Here is a 25,892-nt window from a genome sequence, read left to right as displayed (position 1 = left end):
TGGAGTCATATCTGATTTTAAGGCATGAAAGGATCATTTTTAGGCAAGTTATTTAACTCTGATACACAGAGATGAGTTTTATGGGGTTAATAAATAGAATACAATCAAGTGTTGTGTTTAAACTTGTGCTTCTCACATGATTTATAATTAAACAGACAAATGATTTATTTGTGTACCTGAAGAACCCTCCACAGTACAGTTTCTGCACTTCTCTTCTTACTGCTGAGAGTGGCCCGATTCCACTGTCTGACTGACAGTTTGGAAGAGGACTGTTCAGCACTTGCTGGAGTCACAGGTACTGGCAAAAATGAATTTATTTTCTTCAGCTGGAAGAGGAAGGCCAGACAGACAGACAGCTGAGGTGGAGGGAACTGTGGGTGTGCAGCCTTCAGGTGGCCTCATCAGTGCCATAAAACTACAATTGTCCTACAAACAACGTTGTGCTTCTTTGTTTTAGCATCTTTCACTCACAACCACAACCTTGCAGCGCTTTTTCTCCCGAGTATCTAAGGTAACAAAGTATGTGAGACAGTGGTAAGGTAATGGCAATTAAGTGGACCTCTCCACACTTCTTCTGTGGCCCTGGCAGATTAAAATGGCCACTTATTGACTAGAGCAGCACTTTGGCTCTGAGGTTCACCACTGTAGGTCATTATGTTCTCTGCAATTAGAAACATGAAGTGGGGGCCCATTATGAAACCCTCCATCATGTCATTATTTTCTGATCATGAGGTCCATTGCTGATGAAACCTTGCTTTCCGAGCAAAGGAGTAGTGCGGTCTCAGAAACCCAGACCTCATAACACGGTATTGGACAAAACGAAACAGTGGCCAGTGGGGTCAAACTGAAGAGCTGCTTTGTAATTGAATCAAAATCTCATAACTGAGCCATTTAGATTGACCAGGCTGTAATCAATCAGTAATTACATAGGGCTGTGATTTATCAGCTAAATATTACAGACTACAGCCAACAGTAGTGGAGCATGCTACACATATTAATCATTAACTCAAAGTAGAATTTACACCAACAGCATAAACCATAAGCTTGTATTGTAGTCATTTTGGCTGGTTTGGAGCCAATCTAAACTCGTTCAAATTGCATGTGCTGCAGTACAGTAAATGAATCAGTGAGTGAAGTCATTAGGTTTTGATTCAGGATTAAATTAAATGGATGCTCTTTTCAAAGTAAAACTGTAATTTTATGCAGATTTCTTTCTAAATGTAACTCAGTAATATGTAGGTCTGCAGCTCATTATTTATTATTACCATTGTTTATTAAACCATAGATAGCTTGTTTGGCCTATGAAATATACAAAATAAAAAATAAAATGTTGATCAGTGTTTCCGAAGGCCAAAATGATGGCCTTAAATGCCTTTTTTTTCTTGAACTGAACTTACTTGCCATAGAGGAGTAACACAGAATTAACTAATCAATCAAATCTTGCACTGTATTGTGTCACTGTGATGTTTTGGGGAAAGTAAAGGTACACGTTAAATACAAACCAAAAACAAATTGCTCCTCTTAGTCCATTTTACATTTTTACAGCCGACGTCACGCATGACCAGCGAAGCCGAATCTGTCAGGTAGTAAAGGGGGTTGAGAGCGTGGTTGAGGGGGATTACAGCTGTGTTTGTCAGATAACACAATGGCAGTAAGAGCAGCGTCAAATGAAGGTGGTCTCTGCATCCACAATGCAGGAGCCTGTGTAATTCCACCACACACTGAAAGAATTACCGCCTAATGTTCGGGCTCACCTTAACTCTCAAACACCATAGGAAGAATCAAATTACACGCACTAGCACTAATCACAGTTTTATCTGCAGTAAGCAAGAGGTGCTTTGATGTCTGTGGGTATTCTGTATTCAGATTCAATACGGTCTATAGGGGCAGTTTTCAGAGGAACCACTCTGTGCTGATGGATAGCCACACTGTAGGTGTCCATTATCTGACACTTTGTGATATAAGTGGTCTGTTTGCCATAAGTGGCCTGCAGGTGACTCTTTAATACAGAGTGCAAAGCTGCTTCAAGGGTAAACACCACAGATCATGTACTTTCACAAATCCCTCGTGCTCTGACCTCTGCATCACTGGCACACTCGCTCTTTTCTCCCCACATTAATGAGATGACTAGTTGTCCTTGACAGGTGAAGTACAGTATTGAACTGTAATGATATCACTGTGTACTGAAGTTTAAGGAAAAGTTTCCTGAAGAGGAGAACACAACAGTTTTGAAAGGTGTTGTAGCTAATCTCAAGGATATTCTAGGTTGCATCGGTGCACAGCTTTACAAAGAGAATAAATGCAGCTTTGACTGTGGCTCTACCAAGGAGGCTTTCTCAAAATAATTGCTGAGACGTCCTGGAGAATAAACCTTAATTTGGTGTAGGTATTTTGGTTTTCGCAGTCTTATTGTTTCACTGTCATTTAAAGCAGGAAAAAAAGAAATCAATGTCTTTGAGGATTCCCGACACAGAGACAGTGATTAAGCCTCACGTTGCACAAAGACTGCTTAATATGTATCTATTTGAACCAATTTATTAAACCTAGTGAGTTTATTCATTTACAGAGCAAATATTGCTGACAGAAATTTTCTGGGTTATTCAAGAGTACACCGTTAATCTCATTGTAAAAAGAGACAGTTCCTGCCACCATGCTTAGCTGATTCAAATGTGCTAAATAGTGCTGTGTAGAGATTTTAGTTATGAACAGAATCAACATGTGGGCGGAAATCTGGAACAAAAGCAGGACATCTTTGTTTCAAAACCTCTTCATTAAACGGAAACAAACATGTTAGCAATATGATGGGCTTTGTGCAAAATTTTCACCCTCTTAAAGTATAGTCAGGGGCTTATTTTTTGCAAAGTATGTGAGTCCATTAGAGTCTGTCTGAGGCCTTTAATTAACTCTTTCCCCTTTCCTGGATTCAATCGCTGCCTGTCAATCATTTGTCTTTCCTTAAAGGACAAGGTCATGTTAGTTTGTGAAATCATGTGGGTGGAGTCAGGTTGATGGTTGTCTAAACTTTGACAACTATTTACTGCTTTATTAATCAAGAGTTGCATTTAAAGTTTCGTATTAATATCGAAATTTTAAGCCTGAACCAGATTGAACTTCTCAGGAAGCACGAGAAAATATGCACAAATCCAACCTGACATTCAGTGTAAGCTTGTCCAGTCCCATCAGAGTTAATATGTTAATCTACATAATTAAAAAATTCCAACGGCAAAACTAGATCAATTAATTCTTCCGACCTTTCACAAAGGAAGTTTTTAAAGTTAAAAAAAATGTGTCTTTGTTCATAAACTTAAATTTTCCACTCAGCTGGTTCTGGAACACATTGAACATATCGTTACTGCCACATATAAGATATAAAATAAACAGAACCTGCTTTGTGTTTACCAGCAAAATAAGCTTCATTGGTCTTAAGCAAGTAATATTAACATGCTAGTAAATTCATTTAAAGCCACTTAGCATTGGTCATTTCAAGGTAAGCTGGCTCGTATTTCAGAGACCTTCATGATGTCAACTCTGGGAGTCACATTGGCTAAAAACAATTCATGATGTCCAAGCCAAGGGAAACGTCCTCTAATATTCGATTAGGGCTCTTTGGAGGACACGACATTGATGTCTGGCTGGATTTTCAAAAGATTGTCATGATGATTTGTACCTGGTGATGCTTACTATTATGCACGGCCATACCTTGGTTATCTCAGACCACACAGTCGGCCCAGAGCTTCCTAACCATCCATAACGGGGCTGCAGACACATCTCTTAATTGTGTCCAGCAGACTCGGTGCGAGTCCTGAATGTATTCTTTCTGTTACCTTGCTGCCTGACCACTGAGACTCCCTCCATTTTTCTGTCCATCCCCACAAGACGCCCACATTGTTTCCTGAAATAGTGTGTCAAATCCTGTGGTTCTCTTTGGTTGAGAATTTTTTTTTTTTTATCAATAACCGGGAGGTACGCTCAATAAATGTGTCACATGAAGGCACGGGGTTATGCTGTTGTTTATTCCTTCACTAATACCCAGAAAATTCTATTTATATTTCCTTGTGTCTGCAGTGAAAGACACATCACACCTAAAAATTTAATCCAATATGAAGAGGTTTGCTTCTCTCTCATACAATGGAGCAATTAAATCCACTTGATAGGAAGACGTGAAGAAAGCACAAAAGTGTATGTCAAAAGGGATTAGTTCATAGTCTGCCTGAACTTGTTTTTTCTTAACAGGCGAAAGGATTACCATAGCCACATGCCTTTGTTCTTTGGAAAAACTGCAAGACATGTAATGCATGTCCAGCAGCCCAAGAGGCTCTTGTGAATAAGACATCACCCTGGAAAAAGTGCACAAAGCAAATGGAGCTGTGCCTGAGTTGTGTCTTGGACTGGAGCCTCTGAGGGAATCTCACCGAGTCAGTGTCTGTCTCGCCTGTGGGTTTTTTAAAATCTGTGAGAAGGGACACGCAGACATTTATACCTACCATCTGTTTTCTGCCATTATGGACGTGTTTACTGAGACTGTTGTGAAGTCAGTCACAGTTAAAGCTTTTGCTACACTATGTTTAAACAGAAAGAAGAGACATATTAAAACACGACAAATTAGCTTTCTATTGCTCTAAATATCCTTTTTCATTTAATCCAACAATCTCACCTTATGGTCTGTTTAGTTGAATGTCTGTTCTTGGAATTTTATAATCATTTTGAAAGGTCTTCATCAGCACATTGACAGTTGCACATAAGACATGGGAGGAAGGGGTAATCATAGCTTCCACACCCGTTTATTTTGGTCTGAGATGTTGGTGCTCTAGTGATATCCAGTGGCTCCGAGTGTCGCATACAGGACCATTAAGAGTTTTGACTTTACCCATTAGATTCAGCTGTGATTTCAAAAATGTTGACCTGAAAAACAGCTATGGCTTATGCCTTGTTATTCTCAGAGTTACTCGAAGCATTGTAATATCATCGCAATTTTCTGAAACCAATTTTATTCATTTTACCTGCAATAACCTGCATTTTATCTGAAGTAACTTCTGCTGACTAATAACATTACCCACTAGTCTTGCAGTTTTAGGGATACAAGTAATAATATACTGAAAACAAACAAATAAATACTTGTTCTTTTTTAATCCAAAATAAAAGCTACAACTCTCCCCCTTCATAGAGAACATCTATTAAAATGTAAATTCTGTGACTTTAATCATTAAGCATCAGTGCACATTAAAAAAATATTGTTTCATTCCAAAAACACTATGCTGTGTTTTTGGAAAGTGTGTTTACTGTTTAAAAATTCAAGTGCTTGCATTTTTAGGTGCTCTGGGGTTGGGAAGCTACACTGGCTTATTAACATTAACTGCTGCCTGGCTGTGGTGGCTAGTTACAACAATTTACATTTACATAGAACTTTTAAAGATAGGGCTATTTATTTTTTATTAATTAAAACCTGTATTTAGTTACAATAATGACAAAAAGGCAGCATGGGGTTTTCACTTTAGGAAATGCATAAAAGTGCATAATAAATACCTCTTGCTAGTGATTATTTTCAGGATTATATAGCTTGACAAAGACATGAACTTCTTAGCAGTGATAAAATGAATTAAAATATGTGCAAAGATTAAAACAGCAGAAAACAACAGAATCTATGCAGTATTGCTCAGTTACAGCAATTGTCTTGCATGAAAAAGTTATGTTTTCATGGTTAATATGACATTTTCCTCCATTAGTGCCACAACACAGTCTATCATTGCAGACCTGTTCATTATATATCTTTCTGTGGGCTCAAATGCAACCATAAAGACCTCAAACAGTGCAGTAAAAAAGATAGCATTAAAGGGTAAAAACAAAGTTCTACCTTTAGTCAAACTAAAATTCTAAATTACCAGCGTAACTGAAATGAAAACTTGCATTTCACAAAGCATTGCTAGACTGCCTTCGTTTCGATTCAGAAAATCCCCGATAGACCCAGCTCCATGGTGGCTTCGTGGAGACGTTGTTGGTTCCAGCCAGCAGCTTGATCAAGCGAAACAGGCCAGCGGCGATGCCTAGAACTTCCTTCCTCTTCAGTGTCATGTCTGAAATATGGGTCATGTAGAGTGCAGTGACTGTCTTTGTGTGCCTGGATTTTGTGTGATTTTATGGGAACGCCGTTTTTGTAAGACAACCTGCTTTACCTCTTCTGGGCTGAAATCTCACTTCAATATACACTGATTGACAGGAAAACCCCAGTAGGCCTGTTTGCTTTTGTTTAAGGCACAAGTGGACCACAATTTGGCCACCACACAGTGACTCATGTGCTGGCCGTCAGCTTTCTTATGTTTCTTTTTTAAAGCAGGGACTGTAGTGTTGATCTCTGGGGCAAAATGAGAGGCTTTTCCAACCTTACTTCACTGCTTATGGGGAAGTCAGAAACGTGGACTGAACAAGAGCTCACACCATGTAAGGGGAAAATGCCATTGCATAAGAGGTTTAAAGCGGTTAGCAAATGGCTAATAAAATAAAAAGATTATGTTAGCTGGAAATGAGCTGGGGATGACAGGAAAACAAGCATATGCTATCAGAGGATGTGATTTATACCGAGACTGATGGAAGCTGACACTTGTATCCATATTCATATAGGTGCAGCAGCAAATGGAAGATATTAATCATCGCAGTAAAGCAGTCTGCAGCTTCTAATTACATGTTCACTGTACACTATTAGCCTGTAGTCTGTTGGAATCCAGCTGGAGAGATTTCCCAGTGGCCTTTAAATCTGGAGGATGATAGGAGGGGTGTGGGGCAATGAAGAGTCCAACATGTGGAGGCATGCACAGCTGATGAAACCCTCTTTTTATATGCTAAAATTGCACATATGCACACGTTCACACACTTCATAATGCCGTGCAATTACCATTAAAGTTCGGATGCATCAGGAAATCCTGTCTTTCCTTTCTAATCTGGGCATTTCACTACCTTGAAAACAGTACATGGAAAGGATGTGAGAGACGTGTCCTGCTTTGATGATGATGTTTAGCTTTCAGCTTACAAGATAAATTAATGACAATATAACTTAAATATACACAAACACTGTACTGTATTTGTGATGTGTCAGCCTCTGAGCTGTATTATGTATGAGGACAAAGGCACGGTCCGTTTTAAGCCCCTAAGCAGACACATCAAAGCAATTTTTTGCCGTATCATTCCTTCTCTGTATCAGAAATCCTGCTAGCTCTGTTTCACAGAGACTGACAGGAGGCAATCCGCACTGATATCAGATCTTAGATGTGGAAAAGGTGGTCTGAATACAGAGTGACTAGAAGAAGCATCTGGGAGGATCGGTAGGTCTGACGAGGTTCTCTGTTAGATTCATCTCCCTTGGGGTGCAAGGTCCGTTCCTCAGGTTTATTGCAGAGATTGCCATTTTATCTTCCACTGTTGGAAGCCTTTAGTTTGTTTGATTTACCCTTGGGGAAAGCCAAAAGGCTGAACTATTCATACACAAATAAATGCATATTTTTCTGTTCAAAATTCAATGCTAATGGTCAGTTGGAAGGGGGGCTGTAATTGAAAGCCTTGGTTGAGTCACTATTGATTCAAATGTCAGTGATGACTGGAGGCTATAGCTGAGAAAGTGCATTTGATAGCATCTGTAGCTTTATCATGATGGACAGAAGGACTGAATACAACAGGGACCTCTCTTCAAGGCTAGTATGTGTTGAGCTAACCAAGTATCATAACTCCTCGATCATTCACACGTACATATTTAAGGAGGCAGTAACTGTCTCCTGTTGTCACTATAACACTGTATAAAGTGATTTCTATCCTCAGCAATGTGTTTCTGTGGATCATTCTTTAAATTCAGGTTCCAGCAGCTTGTTAAACTTATATTGCAGACAAGTGTGGAAATGCTCACTGTAAGCTTTTACTTCATTTTGTCTCATGTAGTTAAAATCAGCTATAGTTTGTGCTTCAGTTTTATCACAACAAACATGGTTGGTTGTGAGGTGGCTGTCACTCCCAAAAGCAAGAAGATGTTTGTAAAAATCTTTTACGTCTCTTCAGTTTACCATATTGTACTGTTGCAGTGGGTGGCACCCACCCACTAACTGTATAAAGGTGGAAAAACATTATGTGACATCACCCGTAGGTTTACTGAAGGGGGCTCCTGCCATCGCTGTCTTGACAGTGCAGACTTCGCCTGACTCTCGACTAATGAAAAGAATGAGCAAGGAAGTCAAGCATGAGTGGAATTGAGGCGAGCTGTGCAAAGGTCTCTGGGCCATGGACTGTCCACCCACCTGTCAGTCAAATCAGCCAAGCCCTTAATTATGCCCAACATTAAGCCTTAATGCAGTTTGAAGAGTGAGTTATATAAAAATAAGCCTATTTTGTTGGATAATTTTGCATTTATAACAACAGAGGTTCGCTGTGAGTGTTCTTTGTTGTTTTTTGCAAGCACTTATTTTATTAAGTTGCTATTAACTTAATAATAATACAAAGGTATAGCACATAGTCACAAGCAGTGGCAGAGACCTTATCAGAAAACAAAAACAAAGGCACACTGCTACAGTCTTCTCATGATCACTTTTCACAGTTCCTATGCAATGTAGACTACACAAAGCAGATATGGATAAGCTGTAGCGTTCCCATTGACCTGTGATGTTTAAGATGCTTCACAGTTATGCATGTCTGCACAGGAAACTGAACAGACACGTGCCTCATATTCTGTGGGAAGCAGTGAGAATTCAAATGGAGATATCTTGGTGAAAGTTAAGTTGCGCTAAACACCAAGTTCCTTGTTCAGTCGGTATATGACAACACTGGCGCACCTTTACAGAAAGCTCTGCGAGAAGACTGCTATCTTTAGTGCCAACTCAAGGTGGCGGGGACAGTGGCTTACACCATTTGCTTGACTATCTTTCATTAAAAAACAGTGCCAACCAGCACGATAGACCACCTCCATTGTTAAGGCCGCAAAGAGGGTCAAAGAACCAGAGTTCCTCGCACTCAGACCAGACATAGTTCTGCAGTCAGAATCATTGAGGATGCAAACCAGGTACATGGACTTGGTTGAAAGGTGCCATGGGCAAGGTTGGAGGATATGGTGCCCGTTCACTGGAGTGGGCTGCAGAGAATTTGCTGGTCAGGCCCTCTGTAAGGCAGTGAGAAAAAAAACACAACTGACCATCAAGTACAGTGCCTAGGCCACCAAGAAGGCCTAAAGATGGCTGCTGAGAGGAGAAGTGAGCTGTAGCAGCTGTTACTCAAGCACAAGTCAGGATCTGATCAGCCTCAGCTGGGTCTCCTGGGTGAGAGTGTCTGACCCAAAACACCTAATCACTCCGGGTATATCAGTGATGATGTGTGTGAGTGGATAGCAAGATGCATTTGCATCATGACATTTTGATGTTAGATTTAACAATGGCGGGGTTGGAGTTTAGGTACACTTTCTTCAGATTTAACAAAGTGTGATTCTGTCAGGTAAACGTATTAAGTCATCAAGAGAAGAAAATTATATTTCACACTGATGTGAATTTCAAGTCACTGGACTATAATGCATTAGACCACTGCAGATTTGTTTAGGGCTGCACGGGAAAAGCCCGGGGTGGTAGTTGGAGTTCAGTGTTGTAGAAACATGAACATAAATCTGTCATCAAGCCACATCTCATTGTGCCCTTGTCATTACTGTGGCACAAACCTGGAAACATCATTTCTGCTGGGTACTCCAGAGATGTCAAGCTTCACTCCCACAAGATTAAAGATTGCATTACAAATTAGTATGCATGAGCGATGGCACAGAGTTGTGATTTACTCTGGTTTAGCATGGATTAATCTAAATCATTAAACCCTGGGGTTTTGCATTACTGCTAAATATACTTTAACTGGAAGTATATTACACCATTAGCATTGGCTCATGGCTGAGCTAATTATCCTTTACTACATAACAAAAAGATCAAAGATAAGGCTGAGGAGAGCAGAAACAGTTCAAAGATAAGGTTGGAATTGAAAGCAGGCCTATAAACACATCAATATCTAGTGAGAATGAGGCGTCTGTTACTGTATAAAATGCATTGAATCCACCAACTACCTTTGTTCTTCTGTTCTCTCAGCTGCATATGTAACCACTGATGTGAAAACGAGTAGTGATAAGGTTGCTAAACCAATCCATTATACATTATATTTAATTATACATCTACTCTTTTCACTTTTATGTGCGTACACTGTAAAGCAAAATTACTTTAAAGGGCAAATGAATGAACCCTATTAAAAGGGAAAAAATTAAAAATTAAAAAACATTTGTTATATTTCTAATATTTAAACATATGTCGTAAAACTTTAGATTTTAACTTTTCATGAGCTTTATCAAAAATTCAGAAATGTTTTCCGCCTTATCTTTTAACAGAAAACAAAATGTAGCCCACTGTCTTTCAGTCGAAGACAATAGTCTTGCTCGCAAGCCTCATGGCTGCATAACGACATCTGCATAATGACACATTACTCTAAAGATGGAGGTCATTTTCTAAAATGAACTGGCTGAAAAATTCAAGAGTAATTTCAAATCCATCCATCTTCCCTTTTATCCACATAGAATATACATCTATGCCCCGTAGGTTTCTCCCATGACATCATAAACTGAGTTGAACTGTCTCTAGTACCCTCTGTGCTGAATGCGTAATCTGCACATTTCGCCTCAATCCTGCCTAACTCCGGTTTATTGCTGACACCACCAAGTAAGTCAGTGCATGTTTTGTCACCAAGTTACAGTAGTCCTGTGTGCATTTTGGCCTCTGTGCTGTTTTAATCTGTTCATCCATCCTTGCTTTGTCACTGAGTTGGGATGGTTCCAATATTCACTGGACATCTAGATCTGGTTCACTTCATAATGGTCGGATTAAGTGAGAAACCTTCCACTTGAGGAAGCTCGGCTCTGTATCTGTGGTTCCATACCTAGAGGTGTCACAGTGCAGGAGTGGCAGTGGTCATGAAGATGAATGTGGAAGGTTAAATTGCACTGTGCTCCAAATCCCATTCCCCAATGAGCCTATTGATCAAAAGTGGACAGCGGTAGCTATAGGCCATCATACACAGTAGTGAGTAGATACTGGCTACACAAGTCATTAAAGACAAAAAAAACCCCAACATATCATTGTATTACCTTAAAAGCATGGCATGGTTGGGTGTATTTTGATGAAAGGCCTGTCGCTGGCATCAATTTGTGTGGTTTGGTAGGTCAGGATAGAAAGTTGTGTCAATTGTCTAAAAGTCCTGCGTTCAACCTCAAAGTGAGAGCTCTTCAAGGAGAGCAATACCTAAGGCTCAAGTGGATGTCAAGGACAATTTGGCACGTAGGAAATTAGAGCGACGTGTTTCAACGGGCAGAGAGAGAAATTTTGCTCCATTTCCCTTTAGGCTAATGGAAGTAAAAAGTTAGTATGCTCATGTATGGATGTCTAATGGCCCTGACATCTCCCAGTGCTTCCTTGTAGGAAACCAGGGAACAACCATACTGTGAAATGATGTGCTTTTCTGATCACCAGCTTCTTAATGAAAAAGCAATTAGCAGAATGTTTGTACTCCATGTGAAGACTTCTGTCTCGTATAATTAGGTGTAATTCTGATCTGTTACTTTCAAATCTGGGGCTCGGCAAGGTTGAGATCATACAGAATAAGATCTTGTTTAGTTAAAAACCAATCAACTAGCCTTGTGAACTGAATATGAATGTTGTATTTGGTGAATGGCTGCATTTATATGATACGGTCTTAGAATTAGTGGATGACTCACTCTGCCTCTTCAGTAACAGTGGATTTATGTAGGGCTGCGACTAACTACACATCGGCTAATCGTCTGAGCACGATACGTCATCAAAAGCGGAAGTGAGTGTGCAATGCAACAGAAATCACCGTCCGAACACAGATGGACATCGGCGCTGCATCGTGCATATACTATGTATGCACGATGCAGCGCGGATGTCTGCGTTTAGATACAGCTGTATAGTAAACGCTGACATCCGCGTTTACGATAGATCGTGGATGTCCGCGCTGTATCGTGCATACAGAATATATGCACGATGCAGCGCTGATGTCCATCTGTGTTCCGCGCTCCGGTGGGACGGTGATTTCTGTTGCATTGCGCGCTCACTTCCGCTTCTGAAGATGTATCGCACTCAGACGATTAGCCGACGAGTCGTTAGTTGCAGCCCTAGATTTATGTTGTGAGAAAAAGGGGAAGCAATGAATTTTGCAGAAAAGAATTGTTGGTTTCTTGCTGACCTTGCCTCCCCCACAGTCCATTTATGTCCTTATACATTTGAACCGTATGTAATATATACAGAATGACACCTCTGGCTTCTTTCACTGTGCTTATGCAGTGTATGCCCTGTAACTAAATCATGCTCTACACTGGAAACGGACACCACTTCTCAGGTTATGCTCCTATTCAGTCTTTGCCTGAGCACTTTGGTCACTGAAATGCAACATTACACATTTTTACAGGATTTTGTACTTTTCATACCTGCAACAGCACAGTATCCCTGGAAATGATATCAATATTGGACAATTCTGCATACCCCTCATGGTTTAAATCCAGTGCCAAGATTCAAGGAAAATGCAGGAAGGAGAGTGCATTGAATGTGAGCTGGAAAGTAAGGATGTGGAAGCCACAAAAGGCCAATTAAACAATAAAATACACTGTCCATTCCCCCGAGAGCAGCACACAAAGGCATTGTCTTATCCATTGCCCTTATCAGCAGGACAATAACATTTGTTGGTACTGGTTTAAAAATAAATTTATTTAATGATGTTACAACACTATGAAAGATTTGAACAGGCTTATCCAGTAGTAGGCAAAGATCATAAAGATCATAGTTTGGAAAAAGTAAATACTAGAACCTACCAAAAATGAGTTGAAAAAAGATTTTTCAAATACAAATTGTGAACACAACATTGATGCATCACTGCTCAATATGAAATGATAAATTTGTTTGCAAGTGGTTGCCTATTTTGATTTCCAGCAGGACCCAGCAGCATTTATTTGAAGTCAGGTTTCTGTCTAGTAAACAAATGCAAGTCCAATATTTGCTCTCTTTCTGGTACATTTTTGGTCTCCTCCAACCACTGAGTGAAATATCTATCTGCTAAATCCTCCACCGTGTTCATTAGGTAACTACATCTATCTCCCATTTGGAAAGCAAACAGTGTACAGTGGGTTTATTAAGTTTATTTGTTTATTAAAAACAGTTAACTACTGTTGTTGCAAATGTTGATATGAGAGTGAAAGACAACAGTAAAATTGCAGGCTATGCAGATAACAGTGACCTCAAAACTGCCAATAAAGGTCTGTGAAACTGAGAGGAGATGCAAATTCAGGTTATTTTTACTCTGTAGGCTCATTGCTTTAAGCAGCCTTTTTCACTTTTTAGATATTTAATTTCTTTTAACAAAAACCCCCAAAAGATTCGAACCACTTTGAGGTTCGATCAAAATCATCATGATTTGGGTTAAAATAACAATTTCTCTTTCCCCTTTTATTGAAACATTAATTATAAAACACATGGATAAGATGATGCAGTCATCATTATCATGCTTTTTTGGAAACATAAAATCCAAAATTTTGTTGACCCATTCATCCGTCCCATCTTTCTACCTACTCAGATGTTGTTCCGAAACATTGTTACCCGACTTCCTCCTTCACTACCATCAAAATAACTCAGGCTACATCACTTTAACAGAGGCAAGTCCTTTTAGTTCACATGCTAAAATAACATGAAATTCCACTTGAGTTCACAGTGTTCAATGCTCATAATGTTTTTCAGCTCGCTCTGATCAAGTCTTTACAAAAGGATTTTAGATAAATACCTTTTCTAAAATATTACCACGCATAATAGTGCATTTCTATTATTACAGACAAAGCCACCCACTACTTAAGAAGCATTTTCCTGTGAGGAAAAATTGCAAAACAAGAAAACCATGTCCAGCACTGGTCCATGCATCTATGTCTTCAGAAAATTAATGACGACATGTTGTTCTCCTGAACCGCTGGTCATGCGTACACATGGTGAGCCTGTTACTTTGATCAAAATGAATGGCTGACTGAATTTTTTTGTTTAGGGCCAGGTGGAGTGGAACAGTAATCAAATGCTGACTAGCTCTTCAGATTAGTTGCACATGCAGTAGGTTCCCATGGCTGATCTGCTGACAGCAAAGTCCTGACAGGTTTGTCATAACAGCGTTTCCCTCTTGCAGGTTGCATTGACTTGAGTTCATGTGAGAACAGGATGATGAATAGCTGCCATACAAATGTCATCCAGAACAAAAGTGCTGAATCTTTGGGTCTAATTACTTTGCATGGACAAGTCCTGGGATTAAAACCATGTTTCCCATGTCAATATAACCTTCCTCTTACAGAGGTTCAATACATAAAGAAGTAATGGTTTGTCAATGAAACCAATAAAGATGCACAGTATTATGTTGCATTTCAGCTTTGAATTAGCTTTACTTTCAAAGCTAAATGAAGTCACTTGCTAACAAGCGTGTGACAGTCAAAACTCGCTCTCTAATGGAAGAGCAGAAAGAGTTGTTACGTATTCTCGACAGCAGTCTGGCACGGATGCTGAAATGAAACGGATGCAGGGGGAAGCAAAAGGTCAGGCTAATTAAATGTCAGCAAAGAGCATCTTAATAATTGAATCATTCAGACAAAGAATCACATAATTTAGTTTTGAAAGGTTCTGAGGAGACTCTTGCAGTTCCGCTTGTAGTTTTATAATCAATAGAACCTGTAGGAATCGTTTTAAGAGTGACTGCTGTACAGTACATTAACCTCAAAAGACTTAACGTCCAAAAATAATTGTGTGAGACAGTGTAGACTGTTTGCCAATAAAGATGTCAATCTTTGGAAGGAGTTCAGTTTTTCCTAAACCTCCTTCACTATAGCTAAAATCTCTGTCAGGAGTTATTAGTCTGAACACAAGTGGCATTTTCAAATGGGTGGATTTGTGCCAGAAACTTAAAGATAAAATTGTTTTGACACTCGTGGTCTTGGGCTGTTTTTTCCTTCACCCTCCCTGTGATATAAGGTCCCATTGTGGCTTAATACACAATAGGAAGGAGTCCAATTAGAAATGCATGAGGGCTGATGGAGAGGTGATACAGGCCCTGAGGGATAGCATAAACCCACAGCTCTGCCTACAGCTGAGGGTGAGAAGTTCAGCGGTAGATCTCACCGCAAAGCATTTACTTACACTGCGATTATTCTCTGAATAGCATTATGGAAGTAAAATGGTCTTTTTATTCACATAACCAAAATATTTGTACTTTTGGCCTTTGCGTTCCTCTGGTAATATCAGTGATGTTGAATTTATAGAAACTGTTGCGTATGACAAGATATTTGCCAATGTTTTCTAAATGTTATGAATTTATCCGTTTGTATCCTAAAGACCTGGCTTGATGACCAGGCTGGGTCAACCCAAAATTTCTGCTCTTGAGGCACGGTGGAGGAAAATTACAGGAAGCCAAAAATATTAGTTCTATAAGTAGGAATGCAGATATTGTGCCATGTGGGTGTATTGTTGACGGCAAGGACAAGAAGAAGATGCGCATATAAGACATGTTTTTGTTGGAAAGCAGCTCTATTAGCTCTCTATATGATGCAATGAACCTGGAAATTGAAGATTCTGCCTTGTGATTGCGTTTGACTGAATTGATAGTAAGCATGGAGGAAAAAAGCAACTAGTGGTGGTTATGATTCTCATAAAAATGCTATTTAATCAAATAATAATCAGCAAACATCAATAATCTAGACAAGAGAGAAACACTGATAGATGTAGAGAATATGTTTTCATCACAGTCACTGAATAAATATTTACTGCACTGACCATATGCAGATCACTGTCTTGAGCCATTAATATAAAGTGAATTTTGTAGCGGAGGAATCTCATACTGTGATTGTTACCGTCAACAAGAAGACATGACTCGCACTCAGCTCCACAGATCGACACTGTTTCACTAGAATACAATGTGGAAGTCTTGGTAAACAGTTTAGACTTCGTTGCACTGACTCATGTTATTATAGGAGGAAGCAGTGAACCTTTTCTTATAGACTTACTGGAGGCTTTCCATGTTAAGACTGAGCGCTGACTATGATTAACCCCTTTATGATTTTCTTGCCACAAATGCCATCTAACGGACCCATTCATCCGTGATCAGAAAGCATTATGAAATCAACACGTGCCATAGAATCATTTTTCTTATGTCAGGATTTCTTAAAGACGAAACTGTTTACTGTCACATTCATTTTTCTTCCAATGCTTGTGACCACCTGTGAGAGAAAAATCACACTTTTCTCCAAGCAGGACGTCTTATTGTTCTGTATTGGTTTGTGAAAGAGACACAATCCAAGAAAGACTGTTTGTGATTAGTGGCTCACTGCAAGTAGGAGTCTGACCATCAATCCATCTCCCTGTGTGCTCCCCATGTGTTTGTAGCCGAGTGTGTGTGAGAAGGATGAAAGTGGCACCAATATACTGTAACATCAGGATCACTACACAGCGGAAGAAGAGCAGAGTAGAGTCAGGGGACCAACGAGAGTGGAGTTTTAAAGTACGAGAAAGACTGACTTGCACAGCCAGCCCTGTCTCCAATAAACTATGTTCCTGTAGAGCTAAACTTCATTCTCAATCATATTTTGAAAGAAGGATTTTCTTCCACTTCAGTGAGCCATAAAGTCTGTGTAAAGAGGATGAAGTGTAGGTGGTGACACCAGACTTTCACCCTGAAGACTAGTCTAGACTTAAGTTCCATTTTCCTCGGCTGCTTGGTTAATTTTAGGCACCAAAGCTACAGCAGTATTAGTTTCACTTAGCCAGCCCATTCTGCAGAAAAGAATGTTCTGACTGCACATTATTATCATTCTGATATTGTTGGAAAAAACCTCTCTAGCTTGTTTGTCTTTCTCTAAACCAATCACAATCGTATTGAGAGGAGCTAAAATAAGGCTGCGGTAGTGTTCAAAATAGTGATGTGGAAATTGTTTTGATGGAACATTTGCATGCAGGGAGGTAAGAACTGTAATTTAAAAAATAGCTAATGCACTTCCCATCCTCACTGCACAATCTAAGTTCTCTACTAAACTTTAAATTTTCAGTCTGGCAGGTTGCAGCCTGGAGGTTGTTGTTGTTATTTCCTGTTGTAAAGTGGGTTTGAAACCAGTAAAACACAGATAGCGGAAGTGGAGGAGAAATGCGGAGTCAGTGACAAGTTTAGATCTGGTGAGTCATACTACAGTGAGAGTACAAACATAAATGTAGCAGGTTGAGCTGAAGTTGCTAGCAGTTGCTAGCAACTTGAAGTATATCATCATATCTGTAAAACAACTCATACATTTAGACTTTAAATTGCAGCTGCTATGGATCTGTGCAGGAAGTGGTTTTTACATGAATGTTTAACTGAAGCCAACAACCAGCAGCAGTTCAAGAATGACAACAGTGTTTGCAGTTAACTTATGTTGACAATCTAAAGACTCAGGCTAAACACAAAGTGCATGTGAGAGCTTTTTTTGCCGTCTGTGTTGCTTTGTCATAAACAGCATTGTTAAGATGTACTAACTAGATGTATTAACATCTACAATGACTGTATATGTGTGAAGTGAGCCTTTGTATTTGTCTGACAGCTTAGACTTTGCCCCCGACGTTCCCCCCCACCCGATTGTCCTTTCTTCTCTTGTCAAAAATTTGTGGCTAAGATTTTTTTTTTTTTTTTAGCAGTGTAGATTCCTGAAACAAATCTGTATCTATTCACTCCCACTTTTCATTGTATAAAGTGGGAACACACTTTAAATAAGGCATGGCAATGTGCTAACATGTTAATAAAAGATTCCACCCTCACTAGAAACAAACTTCTGTTTAATTTTACTTTACAAGGAGCTTATTCAGCCCCTGAAATTACGCCTCTTCTCTCATTAGGAGCAAAAGGCACAAGCAGTATCTCATTATAATTGCACTGCCTCTTATAGTCCATCCAAGTGGGAATTTGTGCTGAAAACATCCAACTCTGACACAGAAGACCATATCTCATAATGTACCAGCAATCAACATTGTGTTCTTTAAACAGTGACCACAATCCTTTTCTGACCTTACAGTTTCCTTTAAATCAAGCCCACCATTTTTTCCAAACCTTAAAGTAGTGCATGTGTCTAAACATAAACCAGCTTTAACTATAGTGGTGACACATGATAAAGAATTTGATGAATTCTTTATTCAATTTAAATTTAATTATCATATGAATTATGCATGTATGGCATGTTTTGTCCTGTGGAGAAATGATAAATTAAAGAAATAAGAGGTCATCTTGATGCAACCTGCAGCTTTGCCGTCAGTGTTTAGAGCTTGTGTTCTGTGCCAATAACAGTACAGTGATTACAGTATAATCACTGCCGATGCAATACTTAACAATTAGTCGGCTGATACGTACAGCTGGCTGTGTTCATTAAAATTCAGACACTGAAAAATGTCAGTTCCTCTTGAAGGAAACTGAGGAATTGGCAGCATGCTGGTTTCTATCTGAAGGCTGAGAATCATTAGCCAATCACGAACGAGCAGAGGAAGGATAAATGTGTGTCAGTAAAAAGTCTGTATCGAATATAAACACGAAATATGCCCAAGTATTGTTGCTGGTATGATAAAATATCAAGTACAAGTGGATGTCTGGTTTTGGAAAGTGGACTTCATAAATCTAACACGATACACAGCAATAGCCATCACTATAGCTTCATTTTCAATTCCTAACTCGAGCCTCCTGTATCACAAATTGAATATATCTCAGGATCACCTCAGGTTCACTCTTGAAAATCCAAAAATATCCTCCACAAACTCCCCCATCCTGTAGCCCCTGACTGTGCGGTTTATGTGAGTCTAAATACAGCTAAGAGGCCGTAAGATTGGTGGATCAGTGACTGTCCCACACACACACACACACACACTCATGAGAACACAGCACATCAGCAGAGCTGTGCCTCAGAGGGGATTGAACCTGCTATTTGTACTCCAGAGCTTTAGATCATGACAGATCGTGAACTGTTTACAGTTGTATAAAAACCATGGGGTGCAATATGCTGCGCAACAGCAGGGGCCAGACAGAAATCAAATGTATTATGAACCAGAGTTTCCTCGTTTAAAGAGCATTCTGTCTTCCTTTGCTTTTTCCTTAAGATCACCCTCTGTCGCTCGTCTTGTCTTTACTTTCACTCTGGCCTGTTGGTTATTCCTGTCAGTGGCTGCCGGAGCCTCACTGGAGCTCGTATGAACTCCTTCCTCTCCCCGGTGTGACATTCACAGCATTACAATTGAGCCATCAATCTGTCAAGCTTTACCACTGCTAAGCCGCGAGCAGTGGGAAGCACAGAAAAGGGACAAGTTTACCTCTGTTTCTTTTTTGCGTCTCTGTAGTTAGGGCCGAACAACCACAATAATTCTCAGACATGATGCGAAATAGATAAGCTTTTAGTTGCCAGCTGAGGCAAGCCGTTCGGTCATCATTTTTCACCCTCATTTCCCACCTACTACTGGGTATTTTTTGCTGATGGCTGACTAGCAGTTTGCTCCTCATTCTGTTGGATTCTCATTATTTTTTCCCACCACCCCCACTGCTACCTCTCATACATACATGCACTCCTGCTCTACTGTTTTTCAAATCCTCTCTCTTTGTATTTTTTCCCCATGTCTCTGCCTCCTTCCCTGGGTATTTTCAGACTGAGCTCCTGTAAGGAGGAGATAAAGCCCCCCAGCAGGGCAGGACCACAGCTGTCACCTTCCGACTTCCTGGACAAGCTCATGGGGAAAACGTCAGGATATGATGCCCGCATCAGACCCAACTTCAAAGGTACAGAGTTTGCCAAGGCAGACCATCACAGTAGCCCTCAAGAAAATCCAGCAGAAAGCACAGGCACTAGAGAGCAAAACAAACACCAGTGGATCTGTGCTGTGAAAGCAAAAAAGCTGTGGAATCTCATGTGCAGGAGATGTATGTTGTTCTGTCAGAACTCGAGCATGATCCAGAGATTTCCAGCTTTCTAGTATGCACATTAAATATTACCCTTCACTGTAATTGCCAGATATTTTTGTAGTCTTAATTTAGGTACAGGATATTTAACCAAGCTGTACAAATACATTGCAATGCTGTCTCGAAGAAATAACATGTATATACTGAACTTTTTAATTGCTTTAGTAACTGCTGCCTGAATTAGATTATGCTCACTGGCAACATTTCCTCCTGTATAGGGACAGTTTGTACCACATGTAAGTCACAGGGAGGGGGTTTGGGTAGATGGTGTGCATATAAAGCACAGGACTTCTAACACCAGAGAGCAGGATTCTCATTCTGAGACTTTTAAACTGCGAGGTACTTCTTCCAGGCATGGTGGAGGAGCTGAGTTGACAGGAGGCGTGGAAAGAGATCTGAGGCAAAGATACTGTTGATTTGGCCTGCTTTCAGCAGCTGGACAGCTGTGACCCACAGCTGATGGAGGCAATTAAGATATCTTAAAACATTTATGGCACAACTGCCACAATTTGCATCAAATTTCAAAGATTTCTCATAGCCCCGAAATTATTGGAAGAGGAGCTCCGAAACACACAATATTCTTATTCCCCAAGTGATTGTGACATTATATAGTGACTACTTTCTGAATGGAATTAGAAGTCAAATAAAATAAATAGTAAAATTGATTAGTTAAATGAATAATTAGCTAGACTAGCACACATATCAAACAAAGGAACAAGACAGTTTAAGAATTAAAGAAGAAGACTGAAGGTTAAAGTTAAAAATTAAAAATAAAAAAAAATAGAGAATTAAAGAATTAAAGATGACATGGCCTCCAAACTAACCTTTCAGCTTTTCTTTTCACATTGCTGTGAAGGATCCGACAGTTTGGGCCACACAGTTAACGCAGCAAAACAATATCATAAAAATACTAGTTACTGGACATCACTCCAGTTTTTTGGAAAAGGTAGAGAACAAACCAGTGGAAGGTTTGAGCACTTTTTGTCTCTGAGTTATTAAATCTGTTATTTTAACCAGACCTGCACAGCAATTTTTTGAAGCCACTCAGAAGCACTTACCCAAGAGAGTTAATTTTTTGTTCTCAGAAAATGGCTCTAAAAGAGCTTCTACAGGGGCAGTTCCAGTAGTTGGAACACACATTAAGGTTTGGTCTGACCTAAAACAGGCTGCAAGTTCCAGTGCACTACCTCATGCTTGTCCTGAGTTTCTGCAGCTAGTAAATGATTTTAGTTCCTATTACTATTTCCATTTCTTATTATCCTAATTATGTTTGGGGGATGATCTTGCTTTAAATTGTGGAACATCTGAGGTGGATGGTCTTGGTACAAAAACAGATTATTCTAAATATAACATTTTATTACTTCTGAAGCTATTGTTACACAAATATTGCAGCAAAGAGGAATCTTTAGTTTTGATGCAAATGGTGACAGTTGCGTGGTAAAGGTTTTAAAATACTAGAATTGTTTCCACAAACTGGGTGGTACAGCTGCTCCTGCTGCCAAACCAACTGCATCTTTGCCTCACATCTCTTCTTCTGACTGACTCGTCTGCACCAAGCTTGGAAAGCGTGCTTTTGAGTTTGACAATCTCAGGATTTAGGCAACAGACATGATTTAATGTTAAACCTTCACATCAACATTGATTTTGTTCAGTTTTAAACCGAGACCACAATCTTGCCTAAACTTAACTGAGGTCTTTGGTTGCCCTAAACATAACCTTATAAAATATTATCCATGACGTATTCGACAGGATTGTAGAAAGGATTGAATACATTTTCTCAGACATTAAAATGTGGGCAAGTACATCTCTATGACCTTCCCTATTCATATTTTTAACAATCCCAATGTTATCTATTCCTCTAGAGTTTTTCTTAACACTTTTCCACTGTAATTACAGTTGAAGTGAAGGGCCTGAAAAGAGCAGACACTTTGTGTGCCGTTAAATAGCAGCCTCTTTAACATCAGAACTGGCACAATTTGCACTGAGGCAACACTTTCAGTCAAACACTGTACGAGAATGACAAGTAATGAACTAACTGCTGAAAATTTTCAGAAGCCTCAGGAGATAAGGACTAAAATAGGTATTTTTTTAAAGTGGTGTAATCTTAGAAATCCCATCTGAAAGGAGCATGTGTTCATTCTGTCTGTTGTTTCTTCCCTCAGGCCCACCTGTGAATGTCACCTGTAATATTTTCATCAACAGCTTTGGGTCGATCACAGAAACTACCATGGTAAGAAGACCTTGAGGATTACCAGTGCTACACATATGTTCCAAATGCAAATGTTTTTTGCTAAAAAACAAAACAAAAAACAGACACACATACAACAAACTTAAATTACCCATAAAAGTTCCACTGTACTTTTAATTCATTTGTTTATGGAACTGATGGTTTGTAATATTTTCACTGTATCACTCCACTTGCATCATAATATATACAAAATCTTCAAATACTACATTTTCCCCCGTTTTCTAAGATCTTCTGTCCTCTTAGTGCTGAAGCCATTCCCTCATTTCTGTTTCCTGGAGCATAACAGTGCAACCTTCAGAGACCAATGGGTCACTGACATGCCGATAATGAACTGTCCACTCTGCAATTAAAATGAAAAATTGAGAAAAAGTGAGTGAAAAGGGGGGAAGGGAGAGAGGATGGGAAAGATGTCTTAAGTCTGCATTTACAGTGTTGTGGCTGCTGGGTCAGCGCAATACAGCAGCAAAGTGTTTAAGGGTAACTGAGGGAGTTCCAGAGAGCCGGCCCTCCAGTCAGGTTAGCCCAGAGAAGAGCGACACTAATGATGTCATTGTACATGCTGGTGAAGCTTTTTATTTAAAAAAAATTTCTGATAAATGAGGTGAACAAGTCAGGAAAGCAAAAATCTACAGTGCCCAAAGATGAATTGTGACTTAATGATACTGATTAGAATTCTAATTTAATTACTCATGTATGTTGGCTGCAAGCAGGATTATGTTCAGTGCGTGTCCTTGGCATTGTCAACCCTCAGCTCACCAGCAGCACATGGTTGAACCGACAGCACACCATTATATTCAACCCGTCACTTTTGGTAAAATCTGATGAATATGGTAGAGTAACTCTAGTGGTTCAAACAGTGCAACTAAGTTTATTTGCACAATTGTCACTAAAAAAATGGGCGCAATGGACATAGTCAGTTTTTTTTAAGCATTGAGGAATATATCCTTGCATATAGGACTGTCTGATAAAGTTTTCATTTCAGTCAATATCAATTTTAATAAATACAAGGGAAAACAAGGTTTACTATTATTTATCAAAAGTACACAGGTAATAATATAAAATGCAGAAAACACTACATAGATAAATGTACACATATAAGACTTTGAAAGTGGACACATGCAGTTCTATTCATGCTAAAATAGGCATGCATAGGTCTGCACAGACAGCTGTTTGCTCGCTATACTGAACACAGAAAAAGACATGAGCTCCTGAGTCAGTAATTTGTCCTGAGGTTTGCCAAGCTCAGTGGGCAGACATAGCACAAAACCTCTGGAGAATTCAGAACGTCCTACTATGTCTAGGATCCATCGCTAAACAGCACGTTCAAATCAATGGAACTCCATGATCTTGGAGCGACTACTTCAATTACAAGTTATTCAGTGATGAATTCTAAAAGTGGCTCCTTATAACAACCACACACTTGCAGTGCTGACAGTCTGGATCACAAATTCTGAGCTGGACGCAGAGATCTGCAGAGGGATCAACGTAAACCCTTGCAGACTTGGGTTGGTGACAAAATTCATGTCACATGGAAAGCATGACTTAGCCTTTAGGTGGAGGATCTGGGGTTGTAGGTTGTTTTTAGACCGCAGAGCCTGTCTTGCAAGGGGAAACACTGAACCCCACTGACTGTAAACTCCACCAGGGGAGTTCTAGCTCAGACTACCATGCCTCAGGAGACATGCATGCCATCCACAGGGAAAGTTTTGGAGGGTGAAGTGGCTCCATTATCAAGGGATATGATAGACAGATAGAAGACAGGGAGGGGGCACGCTTGGGGTTTGTTCCTGCAACTGAACTGGTCCTTTTCATTAGCTGCTTTCATGTCACTTTGCATCTATTGCATCTAATTCAAACTATTAAACCTTCTATTGAACAACTTCCTTCCTTACTTCTGTTGCTGTAGTTTTATCACACATGTCCATATGCACATAAAATACATTTTCACACTGCTTAAAATCAGTTTTGGTTATCTAAAGTTTAAAGTAAGATTCCATCCAAAAACAAAAACTCTTTTGTTATTACTTTCTTCTTCCATTAAGTGCAGTGGCTTCGATTCATATAAGAATGCACCAACAGTGACTAGTATCACACCAATCCCAGAAAGTTCTCAACACCACAGGAGAATAATCCCTTTCTAAGCTCTACATCTACACTACAACCTCCACTGGTGATATATTTTCCATTAACTACTCTGAGTTCTTCCACAGGACTACAGGCTCAATGTATTTCTACGGCAAAAATGGAATGACCCTCGTCTGGCATATAGCGAATACCCAGACGACTCCCTTGATCTGGATCCATCCATGTTGGACTCTATCTGGAAACCTGATTTATTCTTTGCAAACGAGAAAGGAGCCAATTTCCACGAGGTCACCACTGATAACAAGCTGCTGCGGATTTTCCAAGATGGCAGTGTTCTTTATAGCATCAGGTAACGCAGAGCTGCTGAGTGCTGAGTTATGAGTAGTTGGAGAATACCTTCAGGGGCTTAATCAACCTCCAGCTGCAGTATGATATGTAAAACCTGTGTTTTGATATTATACCTGCTTATAAGAGGCTACTGGTAAATAAGTATTTCTTTATAAACTGCTTCAATATGCACTAATTAGATGTTACAGTAAGAATGGGCATTAATTTGTATCTCAGTACAGGCTACCTTAACAAAAAAAAATAGAATTCTGTGACGCCTTAAAATGTGTCTGAGGTTTAATTCATATGATCGACATGAAACAAGAGACAATATTCTCTCGAGAAGTCTGTGTCTGCCAAACAAAGTGAACAAAATAGCTGAAAATATGATTTCTATTCGGCCTGGCAGAAAGTAAACAAATCCCAAACATACATGACCTCTCGACTACAATGGCAGCAGAATGCTAAATTGCCAGTCACATGCACCCCCCCACTGCACCTTTCCACCCAGTTAGGTGCACTACAGGTCACCGAAATACTAATAGGGTGCAAGCAAGGAAGAAAAAAAAGACGGAAATGTCAGGCGGCAAGTATGTGACAGAGGCTTTGAAGTCAGTTTGTTTAATGACACTCTGCACCAGATGGGAATTTTGCAGATGGCTTATTAAACCATAGCTGCTCGCTTGTCACTTAAGTTCCTATTTTACTGAATTAAACATCTTGGAAATGTAAACAAATTGATGCGCAGACTAAAGGTGTACAAAATGTATTCTTACAACCTAGTCCTTGCTTTTTTTTCCAGGCATGAAAGCAACTGCAGGAAATTGTTTTTGGTCCAAAGTAGTAATTTTGTCTGTGAAAACACAAGATTTATCTCTTTATGAAAGCTCTTCCTTGTGCCCGTCTGTGGTCTCAATATTTTTCAATACATGACAGTATTTTTAACGTTTAAGTTTTCATTTTTTATATGCTTGATTTATTTCAAGCGGCAACATCTTTGGGAAGAGAGAGAGACATACAACAAAAGTCTGCTCACAGAGTCACAATATCGCAAACACAGATAATCACACCGCCTCATTCCACCGATTTACTGCATCTTCGAGATTTGCTTACTAACTACCTTTGGCAATTATGGATGAAACCTCTCTGCGCGCTGTAAGCACATGATACAATTTAGGCAATGTTAGAAGAGTCAGTCACTGGA

The 25,892-nt window shown here is 39.6% G+C and overlaps 1 protein-coding gene across 1 annotated transcript in view; it reads left to right on the top strand.

Annotated features, from left to right (window-relative positions):
• glra4a (glycine receptor, alpha 4a) overlaps positions 1-25,892 on the top strand; it is a 57,107-nt gene that overhangs the window by 13,850 nt on the left and 17,365 nt on the right. Inside the window, exons 2-4 of the mRNA XM_022214095.2 lie at positions 19,718-19,848; positions 22,191-22,258; positions 24,487-24,710. Coding sequence (XP_022069787.1) covers positions 19,718-19,848; positions 22,191-22,258; positions 24,487-24,710 — 423 coding nt within the window. The remainder of the gene's footprint in view (positions 1-19,717; positions 19,849-22,190; positions 22,259-24,486; positions 24,711-25,892) is intronic.

Source organism: Acanthochromis polyacanthus, chromosome 10, assembly GCF_021347895.1.
Source record: "Acanthochromis polyacanthus isolate Apoly-LR-REF ecotype Palm Island chromosome 10, KAUST_Apoly_ChrSc, whole genome shotgun sequence".
NCBI classification, from domain to species: domain Eukaryota; kingdom Metazoa; phylum Chordata; class Actinopteri; family Pomacentridae; genus Acanthochromis; species Acanthochromis polyacanthus.
Note: the sequence above shows the minus strand (reverse complement) of the source record. Positions and strands in the feature narration are given on the sequence as shown.